This window comes from Heterocephalus glaber, unplaced genomic scaffold (assembly GCF_053883595.1).
Source record: "Heterocephalus glaber isolate CG9 unplaced genomic scaffold, H.glaber_assembly_v1.0 deba00001465, whole genome shotgun sequence".
NCBI classification, from domain to species: domain Eukaryota; kingdom Metazoa; phylum Chordata; class Mammalia; order Rodentia; family Bathyergidae; genus Heterocephalus; species Heterocephalus glaber.
This window is the reverse complement of record NW_028258312.1, coordinates 28955785-28971817: the sequence shown is the minus strand read 5'-3', so window position 1 is coordinate 28971817 and position 16033 is coordinate 28955785. Positions and strand designations below refer to the sequence as shown.

At 42.8% G+C, this 16033-nt stretch overlaps 1 protein-coding gene across 4 annotated transcripts in view; it reads left to right on the top strand.

Moving 5' to 3' along the window:
• Vcan (versican) overlaps window positions 1-16033 on the top strand; it is a 108213-nt gene that overhangs the window by 82319 nt on the left and 9861 nt on the right. For all 4 annotated transcript variants that reach the window (XM_021255732.2, XM_021255733.2, XM_087180998.1 and 1 more), the window contains 2 exons: window positions 1131-1289; window positions 2635-2717. In XM_021255732.2, coding sequence (XP_021111391.2) covers window positions 1131-1289; window positions 2635-2717 — 242 coding nt within the window. The remainder of the gene's footprint in view (window positions 1-1130; window positions 1290-2634; window positions 2718-16033) is intronic.

Below are 16033 nucleotides of genomic sequence, written 5' to 3'. Positions count from 1 at the left end.
CTGCCTTGGAGTCCTGAATGGATTCAAAATACTTACTTCTCATTAGTTTGACTTTGGGGAAGAGCCAGAAGGCACACGGTGCCAGATCGGATGAAGAGGGAGGAAGAGGACACAGCGTCTTGTTTTTACAACTCACCTTTCCATCGAATGTCACACAGCAACGACATTCACTGTATTTTTCTGGTACTGGGGATCGAACTCAGGACCTTTGGCTTGTGAGGCAGGCGGCAGAACCACTGAGCTAAATCCCCAGCCCTTACTGTATTTTTTTAAATCGTACCTTGTAAAGACACTCTGGAAAGAGGGCTTCCAGAGCTGCTTCAGAAAGTGGCCAAACAGTAAGCCAAGTGTGTTCGAAGCTGTGGGGAATGCTTTGCGGGGATTAGTGGCGATGTGTCTCTTACTGTAATCAATTTTTAAAATGCAAGCATCCACCCTGTATGTTGGTGTCAGCTCCTGTGTGTGATTTGGAAGGGACAGTAGTGACTTGCAGAACTTGGTGTTGCTTCATTTTTAATAAGAGCTTTTGCATTTGCTCCGGGAGTTCCCTGTATATAATATGTGTGGGGCGGGGAGGACGACAACACACATTTCAGCTGTTTCCTCAGAGCTGCCTACTCAGACTTCTTCCCTCTGTAAATCCTGTGTGACCAGAGGACCAGAGCCTGTGGCCGGCTGGCTGTCTCTCTGGTAGATGGGAAAGGACCATTTCCAGAGCCCGTGAAGTCATTATGCAAATAGAGGGCTCCTAATCCTGCTAGAGGAATTCTTCTCTTATCACTGTTGTCCTGGAAAGTTTCCCAAGTCCCTATGCAGCCCTGCAGCCCAGGGTTCTGCCCAGCCCAGCCTCGCTTCCAGTCCCCTCCCTTGCCCACTGGCTTGAATCAAGGATACTGCGGTGAGATGCAGCCCTTTCGTGTGGTCCAGGGACGTACAACCACTGACTTCATGGGGACCCACTGGGCTCACTTTATGGTGATCACTGTGTCATTGTGACCAACTTTTCTGAGTCAGGGGCTTTGGGGACTTTGCGGAGATGTGGGCTTGAGTGTTCTGTCTGCACCTGGACTGAGGGGCCAGCTTTGATGGATGTAGGTGAATTGTATCCACTCACACCTGTTTCTTCCCAGATACGGAGACCTGTGACTATGGCTGGCACAAATTCCAGGGCCAGTGCTACAAATACTTCGCCCACCGACGCACATGGGATGCGGCTGAGAGGGAGTGTCGCCTGCAGGGTGCACATCTCACCAGCATCCTGTCACAGGAAGAGCAGATGTTTGTGAATCGTGAGTGTCCCACACCTCACTCTTCCTCACCACATTTTAGCTTTCTCTGAACCAACAGAAAAGCAGTGGCTTTCTCAGTCTTGATTCAGTGGATTAGACCCCTCGTCTGTGAACTAGCTAACCCCGGTCCCCACGTGGGTTGGGAAACTGTCCACTCTAATGTAGGAAGGCGTCACGTGGTCTGCCAGAAGTAATCAGCGGAACACTTGGCGAGGAACTGAATCGTAAGAAATTGCTCTTTGATCGTTTTTTATTTTAATTTAGAAAAATGGCCTTTTCTTGCAGCTCAATAAGATTCCTCCTACCATGGTTACTTTTCATGGTGTCGGTTTTGAATATTTGCATGTGTTGGCTAAAACTAAAGATAAAATTAAGGAGGAAGTTCTTTTTTGTCCAGCTAATTACAGTTGAAGTGTGAATAGCATCCTAATCTTATATTCTGGTTCTCATCCAAGTTTCTGTTTTAGACAATAGAAAGTAAGTTACTTGTTAGGAACAGAAATAAATGGAGATAAAAAGCTAATGCAACCAAACAGCGGAGTTGCTTAATAACTTCTTACACACAGCAAAGAGGAGGGCTGCTGGGTTTTTACACAGAGAATTTATAGGACCATTTTGCTCAGGAAGCACTGTTTAATGTTCTATGAAATATGTTCCCATAATGCTGGCTATCTTTTTTAAGTTTGTTAATTTATAATATTTAAAGGTATGATCTTTTTCCCAGTTTCTCATCTCATGATGGAAAGAAATATTTTGTTTGGTTTTGGTTTTGGTTTTTGGTACCGGGGATTGAACTCAGGACCTTGCGCTTTCGTGGCAGGCAGCAGAACCACTGAGCTAAATCCCCGCCCAGAAAGAAATATTTTTAAGGATAGTTTTTCAAAGTTTTCTGGCCTCAGTGTTCACTGTTTGAAGTACTATGGGAAGAAACACACAGTTTCCAAAGTGAGGGGAGAGTGGGCAGCTCCTGATGTCAGTACCTTTTATTGAATCACTGAATGTTTGCCAGTGACATAGATTAACAAGAACAAAATAAGTAAATGGAAAAGTGCCATTATGAGTGAATATGGGAAATATTCAATTATAGTGAATGGGTAGAGAAATTATCATCTATGCCTGATATTCTGATGTTCCAGTGTTTGAAAATTAGCCTTTTACTTCAAAGCACATGGGGCAGAAGAACACAAGATAGACTAGGAGCATGTTTTTGTTAATAAGCAACTAGATAAAAATCCAGTAAGAAAAGAAGATGCATGATTCACCCTGATAATACCCTTGTCTGGTATATTTTCACTGATGTGAGGGAGAGGTAGTAAACATATCCGCATTTTTTCTCATCCCGTAGGTGTGGGCCATGACTATCAGTGGATAGGCCTGAACGACAAGATGTTTGAGCATGACTTCCGATGGACTGATGGCAGCACACTGGTAAGACGGTGATGGAAAGGACGCAGTTCTGGGATCTTGGTACTGCCTGCTCTTTGCATTTGACAGAGGGTACATTAGCCTGGAACAACTTAAATGATGGGGTCAAGTTCACTGTCTGCAACAGGAGAGGGTTACAGAAATATCGCAAAGGAACTGATCCAACCACTAATGTCCTCTCTCACAGCTGTTGTCTCTTTGAAAGAAGAGTGTAGCCAATTTCTACTGAAGAGGAAAACCAGATGATCAGAACTGTTTTGTGTCTGTCTTTCAGATAGTTATCTTTGCTTTTTGTAGCTTCAAAGCAAAATGGAAATGAATACATGTAAAGAAGGGCCTTTAAAAATACCTTAGAGTCACCTGCAGTTGGATCTTGGAGTAGTAGGTAAAGCTGCTTGGAATCACTTACAGTAGAAACAAACGGGTCTCATGCTTTAGAGATACTCTAGGTGTGATTGGGCACACTGGTGGTGCCCAGTGCTGGCTGTCCATTAGAATGGCCAGAGAGACTAATTCAAACTTTGCTTATACTTATTATGGCAAAACTTCCAGCAGCTGAATTTCCTGAGTGTCCCCAGGTGATTCTTAAATGCAGGCAACATCGGGATCCACAATCTTGGACAAGATGGCAAGTGTGAATCAGATTCTAAATTAGATGAGCAAGATCAAACATAATTTGTAAGTTCTTTTTGTGTGTGAATTACTTAGGTCTCTACATCCATTAGCTCCCACTCATCAGGATTTAATGGTTTGGCGAGGGGTAATGTTCATTTTCAAACAGAAGCCAAAGTGATCTCTGCCTTTGGAAGTTGTGCCTTGCTCAGGTAGTCATCCTTGTGCACATGGGGAGGCAGCACTCCGTTCACATATGACCAGGGGCCATGGAATGCATGGACATCACCTGCTTTCCAGGTAAAGGAAGGGAAGGCCAGTTAGATTGAGCTCTGTGTCTAGGGTCACAAAGCTATTAACTGATGAAGCCAGCCTCTGAACGTAGGCCTACCTGCACAGCCATAGACTCCTCACCCTGGTTCCTCCGTGTCTTTAAATACAGAATCACTTACTCCTCTTTTGATTTGAGCAACTGAAAATATATCACTAGATTTTACCTGTCACTGGATTTCATCTATCATTGCTGGTTCTCTCTCTCTCTCTCTCTCTCTCTCTCTCTGTCATTCCTGTGTTCAATCCACACTTCTTGTCATTCAAGTTTTGTAAGGAATTTCTTGGAAAGATGGAGAAAAAGTAGGAAAAATATATTATCTGTAAAGTATGTTTCCAGTAAGATAACAGACACCACAGCTTCATGATGGTCATCCCATTTCCTCTAATTGTCCTTGCTAGCTGGCGTATCAGCAATACTTACACTTGCATATTTTCATTTTACTTTACCTGAGGAGCATAATATGGCCAGTTAGATTGATAGTGGTTGGTATATCATCAATCCTTTAATTTAATAATTCTTTCAATTTTATTTTATTTACTTTTTCGAATTTAAGTCTATATGTGAAAATGCAAGGAAAAGAATTCTTTGTGTACCTTCCAATGAAAACTTTTATAATTTTTTATTGTATCTATTATCTAGCATAGACATTGAGCGAGTTTTCCATTGTTGAATTCTTGTGGAATAAATAGGTTTCTGAGATACTCACTAGTCAGTCTACCTCCCACATTATTTTCTTATAAATAGGTCAGGTCCTTTTGAGCTCCCATCCCTAGTACAGAAACTGGAATGCCCAAAGCTCAAGTTCTGCTTGGTCTTGCAGGTCTGTGTCACAACTTAACTCCAAAAGTACCTATTGGCTGCATTTCCACATGTTCCAGCCCGAGCCCAGTGCAGCTGCATCTGGCCGGTTGGAGTACATGAAAAGTCTCATTCGCTACACAATGACCAGGCTAAGCCAAATTTCAGTCTGTTTCTCATCTGTTGTTAGTTATCCAGAATTGGTTTGTATGTTTTCATCCTTAGCACATGTGTGTTACTAGATGTTTATTCTGATCTCTGCATTAGCGGTTCACCTCTTCAAAGAGGGCCATTTTCCCTGCTTTTTATTTCTCACATTGCCTAGGATAAAGCCTTACCCCTTAGCCCTGTGAGCTTGGTTAAGGGGACTGAATATTGGCTGCTACCTGGTAGCCAGGAGGGTGTCTCCTAGCATCTCAGGGAAGGTGTCTCCTCCACCATGTCCGTACAGGCACGCTGGACACAAAAGTTGTTAATTCACCTTGTGAAAGGAAGGCAGGTCAACTATCTTTGGTTTGTGTTGATCAGTTTTTAATGTAGGCACAGAAATATGGCCCAAAAAAGTTTAATTACCATTTCCGGAGTCTGGACTGGGCCTAAATCTGGTAAAGGAGCAGGCATGAGCTTTGCACTTTATCTAAAGAGAAATATTGATCTTCTTGTGAATTTGCAGCAAGAGGTAACACAATGCAGGCTTTGATGGAAATCTAGGATTGAGTGTGCACCCAGTGAGAGAGAACTTCAGTGGCAGGAAGGCCGCAGGTCCATACATAAACAAGCAAAGGCATCGAGAAAGGGCACACGCGCTTCCAGAGGAGCTCAGCCCGGCTTCTTCTTCATTCACGCTATGTAAAGTGAGTGTGCTAAGCTAAGGAGTGACCCTTCACTCTGAGCGTTTGGGAGCAGGAGAAACCATCTGCCTCCCAGCCAGTCTCTGCCCATCTGACTGATCTCTGGCCCACTCTCCTGCCTTTGAGCCTGCCCTTTTCCTTGTCCTTTCCTTTCGGAGATGGCCTCCCTGTCCCTGAAACCGTTTGTAATGTGTTCCACAGTCTCTGTCCCTGAACAGGTTCCATATGTGCACCAGCCTTTGACTAAAATACTTCTCCTTTGTTTCTCTGTTTACTCTGCGTTTCTTGCGTTTGAGCATATTCCTGATAGCTGTTCAGGCCTTCACTGGGGCCAGCAGGATCTGCTTTCACGTGGAGATGTGTTAACTTGACTGTGTGCCATGTTAAGGGTCTTGTTTATGTTTCAGAGTGATTTCTCTCCTCTTCCACACACCCTCTCTCTTCACTTTTTGTTTGAAAGATTTATTAGAGCTTATCCATGTTGGGAAGTAGAACAGTATTCAAACCAAAAAGAACTTCTTATATTTACCTTACTCTTGCACTCGATATTCAGCCTTACAATTCAGGAAAAACAAACAAGTTTATGTTAGGTCTCCATTTCAATGATTTCTTTTATTGAAATAATTAAACATTAGTTCCAATAAGCTTGCAATATAATTGTGTCATATTTAACATGATTATGTTTTATATCTGGACTAATTCAATTCAGATGTTTATACTAAATCAGTGATGTTGTTTGGCCAAGTCATCTAAATTGCCTTATTCTTTAGATTGTTTTTGATTCATTCCACATTATTGGCTTTTACAATTGGATGTTGATATAATTGATAAAATGTCAAATTTCTGTTTCTGTTATTTTTTTTAAATCTCTCATTGTTTATTTGGGGTGTTTGCCGAATCAGTTTTACAGAAATGCACTCATGGATAAAATTGTGCCAAGCTTTATCCTTGTGGTGTATGTTTAGCTTGGTTTTGCTTAACACATTTCAGTTTTCACTCTGTCACTGGTTTCCCCCAGCTGGTTATTCTTTAACTCGACTATTGATACTAACAGCAAAACACACCTATAGCTTTAGGGGGAACGCACACATTTCACTTGAGATTGCTTCTCTTCTCCTCAGGTTATGTCTTTAGAGGCAGTAAGTTAACCCACTCAAGTTTAACACATTAAAGCTGGAGAACTCAAGGAAGCTTTTCTTATCTAGCATCCATACTGTCAGCTGACTCTTAAGTTGTCCCTCTGACCAATTGCTAAATGAGTGGCTTGTCCAGGGCGTTTTCCCTCCAGTGATTCCTAGAACCAGTGACCCTCGCCTCCCTGGACTATGAACTCTTGTTGCCCGCTGCTTAAAATTCTCGCATGTTTTCCTGCTGCTCTTGGTATAAAATTCTAGCTATTAGAATGGCAGACCAAGCCTATCAACTCCATGGTATTTTATGAGCTAGTGCATCTTAAAGGAATCGTGTTTCTGGAATAAGTCATGGCCTTTTGCTCTTGTGGGGCTTTGCCTTTCCTTGCTGTAGGGCTAGGCGTGTTCTCACCTCTTTTCTGAATATTCAGATACCCTGCATAGCCAAGAGTCCCCTTCCTCCAGGAGGCCTTCTTACCAGGCCTGGGGCTCTCCTTCTGTGCCCCTTTGTCCTCTTCCCATGCCAGCCCAGAGCCCTGTGCTGTTAGCTTCTGGACTCCCAGCCTTCGGAGGCAGGACTCACCTTCCATCTCTGTCTTTCACAACCCAACAGGGTAGTTGTTGTAAAATAGATGCCTCATCAGTACTTTTTAATGATCCAGTGATAATCACCATACACTCGTCACTCACTTATCTTTTGAATCCTGCAATGACCACATTAAGACTTTGGGTTCCACCTTTTCGTGACACTTCTTGTTTATCCACATTAAACACTCTGTTTACAATTGCACCAGTAGGAGAAATATCTGCACATAGTTGGATTTTCAAGAATGGAAAAAAAGAAAAATGTGTTCTTCGAAAATAAAAGTCTATACAAAAGGTAGTGGCCCATAGAACAACAGGTCTTTCTACTGGAAATGACCACCATTGTGTCCATGGTTGTCCTAGGAATTCTTGTGTAATAAACTTGGGAAGTTAAAGAAGGGAGAGTACACTTTGAACCTCTGCCATCCATGCCTCTCTGAGTGATATCAGAGCACATTTTCCATGAAACTTAAGGAAAACAACAATTTTTGGATAATTTTTTTCCTCAAATAGGCACTGTTTAGCCGATGTATTTTCTATAGAAAAATGCCTTTGAAAAATGTTATTTATATCTAAAATGTAGTTAAACAAGCAGAAGGAAATAATCACTCTTCAGTGTTATCAGCTCATTTCACATTTATGGATGCTTGGCCAAGAATGCTTCGACTGCTTACAGTTGGATAGAGCTTTATGTATTGATCCACTATCAAAGGTTAATCATTTCAGCATAAAAGATGTCAAACGCCAGGGAATATGCAGGAATTTCTCTCTCTCTAGATGTCCTCTTAAAAATCACTTCCAGTGTTTTTTGACCAAAGATTATGTGTCCGTGGGACCACACAAGGAAAGAGAGCAGAATTTCTTAGGTGCCTTCATCCTGCTGCTTTGTACAACGCAGCTCCCCACAGGCAGTTTAAAATCACACTGTGGATCTCAGAGACTGAAAGCTGTTGCCCCCTTGCTCCTGCTGGGTGTGGCCCCCAGGAGTGAACTTCTCCTGCGGGAGTTCTCCATGGCCTGTGCTGTTCACGTCCCCTCCTCCCCTGGGACCAGCACCCAGCACCCGCTGGGCTCCTCAACCCTCGCTGGTCTCTGCAACGGCTCGGACGCCATTATCTCAAAGAAGACCGTCACTTAGGGGTGATTCCAGGGTGGTGGACTAAACAGAATTCATGATCCAGTTCCCTTTGTAAAACATCAAGGAGCTTTTGGAAGGGTGGTTTCTTTGATTTTGTTTTGTTTTTGTATTTTCTACCTTCACGTTCTTTACTACGGTCCTTTCTGGTCACTGTTAACCGAAGCTGTGGCTTCTCAGCTTGCTGGGAAGGAGTCATGGGCTCCCCTTCTCATCATTCAGTCTGCTCTTGGGAGGAAACAAAAAGGCCTCTTCCTCTCTTGGTCGTATCTGAATCTAGCCAGAATATCCTAGAATCATCTGCAGATCACAGCTATACATTGCAGCTCTTGCTCCTTGATAGTTGTGGTACAGACAACAGAAGGCTCACTGATAATGTAATCACAGTGGACCCTTAAGTTACAACCGGCCTGACATGAACAACTTGGGTTAGGCTGGAATCGTAGTTTTATAACCAAAGTCTTGAGTTACGACCTGAATGCTGGCCATTTCCAGATGGTCTCGGGTACAGATGTAACTCTTGAAGAGTTCTGGAAGGAACATGACAGCATCCTTTCCTGTGTGGGGTTCACTGAGAAGTCCTGGGCCAATGTCTCTCTAAGGACCCTGAATCTGCCTGAAACAGGAGAGAGACTTTGAAAGCAATTGACCAACTGGAGTTACAACTAGCCTTTGAGAACCAATTGAGTTCACAAGGCAAGGGTCCACTGTACTTGTACAGTTTTCCTTTTGTACTTAAAAAATCCTACTTATTCTCAGAGAGAACTGAATTTTGCCCTTTTTCTCATCACAGTAAGCAAAGCCCAGCGCGGGCTGAGCCACCTCCACCAGTGCTTAGGATTGATATGAAAGAACGGACTGGTTGGTGTGGGTTTGACTTTCAGACCAGAGGCCCCTTTTCTTCTTTTAGAAATAAATGTCATTTTGCTAAGCCAAGTATCATAAGAAAAACCAGCTTTGAAAAGATAGAAACAATGAAGACGTATCCTGTAATTCAGGAAGAGACTCTTAACAAGGGGCAGAGAAAAGGAGCCATAAGCCACAGGCCACAGAGCATTATCCTTCTGCTGCAGGGTTGCATCATTATCATGGCCTTGGAAACACAGGCTCCCAGCCCCGCCCTCCCCCAGGTGTCCCTTTTGGAGAACCAGGGTTACTAACTCATCCCGGTGTTTTCTCAGCTTGTTCGTAGGTTTCTGCTGGGCCGAAGCATAGAACTAGCAGAAAACAGTGCAAAGCAGAACCCTCACATTAAAAGCTTAACTTTGTTTTCAAAGTTCAAACCAGCCAGTAGAGAGGATCTGAAATGTCCCCGATGCAGATGGGAAGTGTTTGCGGTGGTAGGCATGCCAGGTACCTCCATGTGGCCGTTGAGTGTCACACACGGGTACTAGAATGTCAGACCATTCCCCAGGAACATGTACAATGGTGTCAGTAAAAACTACAGGTAGAGTTTGAAAGTTCTGCCCCTCCTCCCCAAACCCTTAAGGTTTACATTTTCTACTTGAAAATCTTGGAGGACTTTCTATAAATTATCAGCAGATGTGACAGCTGTGGTGTGGTTTGCGCTCCAAGTCAAATGCCACTTCTCTGTGAACAAGTCACACCGCATATCAGTATTAATGTAATTATGTTAGACTTCACAGGCTTCATTATATTCACCTAGAAGCCAAGAAAAACATATGTTCTTTCCTCACTCTTTAACCCATTACTCATGAGTGGAAGACCTTGCGCATTCCTTTTTACCAAAGACTGCCATGTTCTTACTGAAAGATGTTACTTGTGCTCCAATTTAATTCGATTTGATTTGAATTCTGAATCTACATGGGAAAAATTATAAGTCCTAGAGTATCTCTAGGACACAAAACTCTCCTTTTGACCTTTCTGCTGTTTTGGGGCCTCAGATAGCTGCTGATAGGTTGAGAAGCTGGAAAAAACACTATTTACCCAGCCCTGGAAAATCGTTTCATTATTACAAGACTTTCCACAAAAAAGAAGAAATTTTATCAATGTAGTAGTCATTCTCGGAGATGCTCCACTCATAGTGCTTTATGAAACTTTAGAACTGCGTGCAGATGTTTACATTTAATTGCTAATTCATTTAAGGCAAAGCATAACCACGGAGAAAGGAAAACAAGAATAGAGAAAGCCAGAGGGCTGTTGACGCTTTCTCCCTGCATTTGGCTCCTGAGCACAGCATGGCTGAGGACCTGTGCAGACAAGCTCGGAGAGAGTGCCCACTGGCACGGGTCCTGGCAGGGATGAAATGCAAGTTGCTCTTGGGCCCCTGCACATGCTGTTGATAATTGCTGCTTTGTGACGCAGTGAGCTCATGCTATTACACAAAGTTAGTCCTGCCCTCGGGAGTCTGGATTGTCTCCCGCGAAAGCTTTGCAGCTAGAAGAAGAGTGGGCATCTTGCCACTTCAGGCCAGACCCAGACCCCAACTTAGTTTTCCTTCCCTTCCGTGCAGGGGTGGTGGGACCCAACTTGGGGCTCCCAGAAGAGTGTAGCGACACCAAAACAAACCTCCTTTTCCCCTTTAGAACAAAGCTGCTCTTTTCTTTTTGGTTGTGGGCCAGTGAATTACCCAGTTCAGCTAAAAGACAGCAGCAAAACCATAACCTCCCTGAAAACCTAAGCAGTGAGGACCCAGAACAGAGGACAAGGAGCCAGAGAGGGACTGTCTATCTCACAGGGAAGGCATTGGCCTGAACAAGTTACAGAAAGCCAAGTTAACCATACTCCTTGGCCTGCAGACAAATCTCTGTTGTGTACCATGGCGACGGGGGAGCACCTTAACGGTACCAGATGTTTTGATCTGTAATAAGCAGCCCTCCTTCCCTCTGTCCAGACAACCCTTTGACCTGCGCCCTGGAAGGCTGGGGCTGCCTCAGAGTGCTTCCCAGAGCTCCTTATTTAGTGATAGCCCAGTTTCTTATCAGTGTGTGTCCCAAACTCTAGGGAAGTGTTTTGTATTTGGGATTTGCTTGCTCTTGCTCCTCAGTGGTTATTTGCTTGCTCTTCACAGTGGCTGTATTCGGACTGAGTTTGTAGATCTGGGAGTTCTGCCATGGCTCTAGGGGTCCTGGGGCATAAAAGGAGTTTGCCAGGGAGAGGCAGCTTTTAGGACAGGTATGATGTTTGCAGAGCCAGTGTAGATGTGCTTTCTCCTAAAAGCAGACTGGCTGAGATTCGCATTGTGAACCTTACACTTGTGTGTGTGGATGTCCCTTAGTGGGGTGTATGATCTGGCCCATTGGAAGCTCTGTGGGTGGACATTCCCGACTACAGTTTGCTTCTGGCGAAACTTCATCATTGATGCAAACCATTAGATAACATTAAAAGGAAAAGGAAACTTAGTAAACTATTATAGGTGAGTATTCTAGTTAGAAAATTCACATTATGGCTATTCTGGCCAGTAACAGAATAGAGTGCAGAGTCGAAAATACTATTTTGCAGACAGCCGCCTTCTGGCACATACTTTCACTCACAAAACCACGACAACACATCTCAGATAACTTTTTAATTTTTATTGACGCAAGGAGGTAATAGTCACGATTGTTTAGAGGTATTACTCCGAGTTCCATGTGGCTAAACAATTTAGTTATTAGGGTGTAAAATGACAATAGTGGGTATGTATCACCACCTAGTGGTTATATTGCATTTTGCATTCAAAACTGCTTTCTCAGAACTCTGCCCAGAACTATGCAGGAACAATATTCTCTAGCTTTGCATAGCTTACAATTCTAGTATTGATTACCTGATATTGTAAATGTAAAACTTAAACGTGGAACAAAATGATTTTTCAAGTCCAGCATGAAGCTAATACTTGTAGTCGCTTGCTTAACAGATCCTAGCAAGAAAGGCCACTATTTGGACTCAAGTTTCCTGAACTTTCATTTTTTATGCACAGTAATGGAACCCAGCCGAAAGTTTCCGTTGGCTGCTTTCCTTGGCAGGTGAACCTAAAAGTCTTTTTCGGTTTTTATATAAAGCTCCCCGCAGCCCCTGTGAATGAGATTAGCAGTGTTGGAAGTGAGAGAGGGTCGGTAAAGAGCACTGAGTGCATTGTTCAAGGAAAACAATCCAAATTATTGTTTGAAGTCCTGCAAATACTCCCAACAATAACAACACTGTATTGTGTCATAGAATGGCTTTCTTGGGTAACGTCAAGAGTGGATTTCATCAATGGGAGCGTGTGATTTTTTAAATGTGCTTAGCCAAATCATAATAGTGCTAAAACATAGTCTCTGTTTGGCCTCCCCAGACATCCAAATTATAGTGAATATTGAAGAATAGAACATGACTGCATCTAAGCAGGAAAATCATAGCTAAATACTGAGATAGATGACATAAGCCCTTGGCATTTAGAGCAGTTTGCTCTTGGAGTCGCATGGGGAGGACCAGCTTCCCCATCTGAGGGGTCTGTTGCTATTTCCTCTCTTGGACTTTTTGGTTCTTCTTGACTGTATTTTGTTAGGAGCTCATCTGCAATACAGGTCTATGTGAATAGGGACCTGCCCAGATATCTCCAACATATCCTTCTCTAATGCCAAGAAGTACTGGCAGTGGACTGTGTGTGTGTGTGTGTGTGTGTGTGTGTGTGTGTGTCTGTGTGTGTAGGAGGGGGAGGAAGGGAGGGAGAGAGCAATCACTGAAAGATGGAGCTTAGTTTTATATAATGTCTATGAAAGTACTGTTTCCTTTTTTAACTTATTTTGTACCACTCAGGACCCAACCAAGGGGAAGGGACACTAAGAGATTCTAAACAGGTTGACTGACTCTTGAGGAAAACAGTACTCACTGATTTTCTTTGCACTTATTTGACCAAATGAAGAAATTATCTCAGTTAAAAGAACTTTAAATGTGTGGAGTATTCTGAAAGCAAGGCTGGTTATTGCTCAAGTTTTGATAGAAGTAGTTGCTATAAAACTTTTTTTTATGTTTCTATGGAACGAGCTCAGCCTTCCCACTGAGCTACACAGCCTTTTTAATTTGCTGTTTGGGGATTTTTGTGGGAGGCAGGGTCTTGGTAAGTTACCCAGGCTGACCCTGATATTTTAGTCCTCTTCCTCACCCTCCCAGAGTGCTGGGATTACAGGCATGTGCCCCACGCCTGGCTGTACAACTTCTTGGTCTTAAAATGGTGCAAAAAGAGATTTAAAAACAAGATTCTCTAATATTGTAGGAATTCTCTGACCTTGTGTCTCCAGGATCTTGATTTCCAAATTAACATTTTCTTTTAAAGACTCCATTCAAAGTCTTGGTGTGGAAGAAACAAACATAGTGGAGACATGTTGTGAGGAGGGGTAGGAGGGTGACATTCTCTGGTGGGAGAACCATTCCTATACCATTCCTACAGCTGGTCTCATGTTTCCTCACGGCTGGGTGTGCTTTCTATGGGTCACTCAAAGCCCAGCAGCTATAACTAATACCCATGGCTATGTTTTCTTTCTTTAACTGAAAGTCATGCTCAGACCTCAAACCAAGCAAACTTCTGGGTTTTTGTAAAGAAAGGAGGAAAATCAGCTTCTAGCTGATTTCCAAGTCTTGCATGTATGTGAAAAAATGCTTTGCTAACCTTAGCAAAAAGACAGTTATCTATCATTGCATAAGGGCAAGGCCAATTAGCTATGAGTCAGTGTAACATCAGCTGGGATGCTACCTATCTGCTGAGATTTGGATATTAATCCTGTCTAGTGGTGTCTTTTATAAGCTAGACAATCATCTGGTATCTGAATATCAGGACCTCCCAGACATTATGCAGTCAGAGATTTGCCTTGAACTGATGTGAACTACTTCTTAAGAAGGCATTTCCACCATGCAACACAACTCCAGCCCCAGTAGGTTGGGGAATTTCAGAGATGAGGAATCAAATGAGAAGTCACTCTCCAGCCATTCTGGGGGATGGAATCAGTCCGGCCCCCTGAGGTCTGTGTCACTGTCTGAGGGCTACTGGTGTAAGCAGCCTAGGAACTCCTGTGGCGGGAAACCTGAGGGTGGGTCTCCTCTTCTCCGGTGTTGTGAGTCAGAGATATATTTTTGACAATATGGATTGTTTGGAACAAAATAATCCAAGCATTTATAGTTTGGTAGATGTTGATGACTAACTTTAGTCTGCTTTGAATTTTTCTCCCCAGTATTTAGATGGGTCCTCTGAGAGCCCTCTGGTACATGGAGACACTTTTTATGTGAAAGAACCATACTTTTATTTTTATTAGCATATCATTATTAGTGCATAATGACTAGATTCATCCTGGGGAGGTGTTACATGTACAGGTTTAGAAAGTCATTTTATTATTTTGGCAGTTGACTCATTTGAATCCATTTGGAGGAAGGAGAAAATATTACATGAAAAGTGACTGTATTCAGTTTGATTGAAGTGCACATCTTTTGGGGTGAGCATTTTTAATACATAGGGCCAGTCATTTAATTGGAAACAAAAATATTTTATCATGTAATAGATAGTGTCCTGCAGTTTCATACTAGATGTAACATAATTATCTCCTAATACATAAGAAAGTTTTACATCCTTTTTATCAGCTACTTGAGACTTCTAGTTTTTTCATTAGTGTATGTTTGTGACACGCAGTAATTACATTCATCTAGGAGAACTGGTGGTACTGCATGGTCATATCTTAATCATTAATACTTCCCCTGTGTCATGAATGAAAGTGCACAGTAATTTGGGGCTCTCTCTCCGGAGATCTAGATTTGGTGGTGTGACTCGTGTGGTCCTTGGGGAGTTTGGAGTATGGTCCAGGAGTTTGGGGTTGGGAGTGGGAATCATGAATATCTGAGGCACAGATGTGCAGAAGCATGACTAGCATTTATTTTGATCAAAGACATTAAAATGAGTTTTTCTGACCCTCGGTGGCTTTTAGGAATAATTCCTAGCTTGCCCATCCTGCGCTAGAAGTGTGTCAAGTTAGAACAGATCAACCAAAATGTTTGCTCATTATTTCATGTTATGAAAAAAAATTCTTGCTGAAAGTTGGTGAGTTTTTCTCTGCTCATTCCAAGGAGTGTGTTTCTGGATGGAAGAGACACTATATGCAAGAGGCCATCAGCCCAGGCTGATTGATTTCCTAAGGAGGGGTTTCCTCCTAATGTCTAACTTTAGTGGGAAAAAAAATACATTATGGGACCTAAAGTCCAAGATTTATTTTTTATATTCTGTCTCCCTCTAAGTAAAAGAATTGAAAAGGAAACAAAGAAAGTTGTTCAGAAAACTGGAGTTTCCCTTTCTATGTAAGTTTGGCAATAATACAGAACAAAATGGAAGTGTCCTAGCCAAGATAAATCTACGCAGTGGAGCTATCACATCTGAGGTAATAGCATGTTGTTCCTGTGGGTATCAAGCCATTCCTATAAAAACCATGGAGCTAAAATTTGGTCCTGCACCATTACACCAAGTCCTGCCCAGCAACAGCAGGAACCCACATTTTAAATCTTTGCTGCAAGCCAAGTCTAATTCTTAGCAAAGACAATTAAATCTTTTACCAGGGGTCTGGGCAGGTTAACCCCTGAGAATCATTTCAGTGGCACAGACTCTAAGTCTCATTTCAGTGTGAGAAGGAAACAGTTATTCTTCCTTTCTCCCTCCTTCCCTCCCTGCTTCTCTGTCCTCCTTTCTCTCCTCCACTCTCCTTTGCTTCTCTCCCCTGTCCTCCCTCTTTGCTAGTACTGAGGATTAAATCCAAGGCCTTCTCACTGAGCTATGCCCTGAGCCCAGACCATTTATTTATTATTTTTTACTTTGAGACAGGATCTTGCTGAGTCGCCTAGGCTGGGCTCAAACTTTCAGTCCTCCTGCTGCTGCCTCCCAGAGTTCTGGGATTACAGCTGTGTGTCACCATGCCTGGACAGAA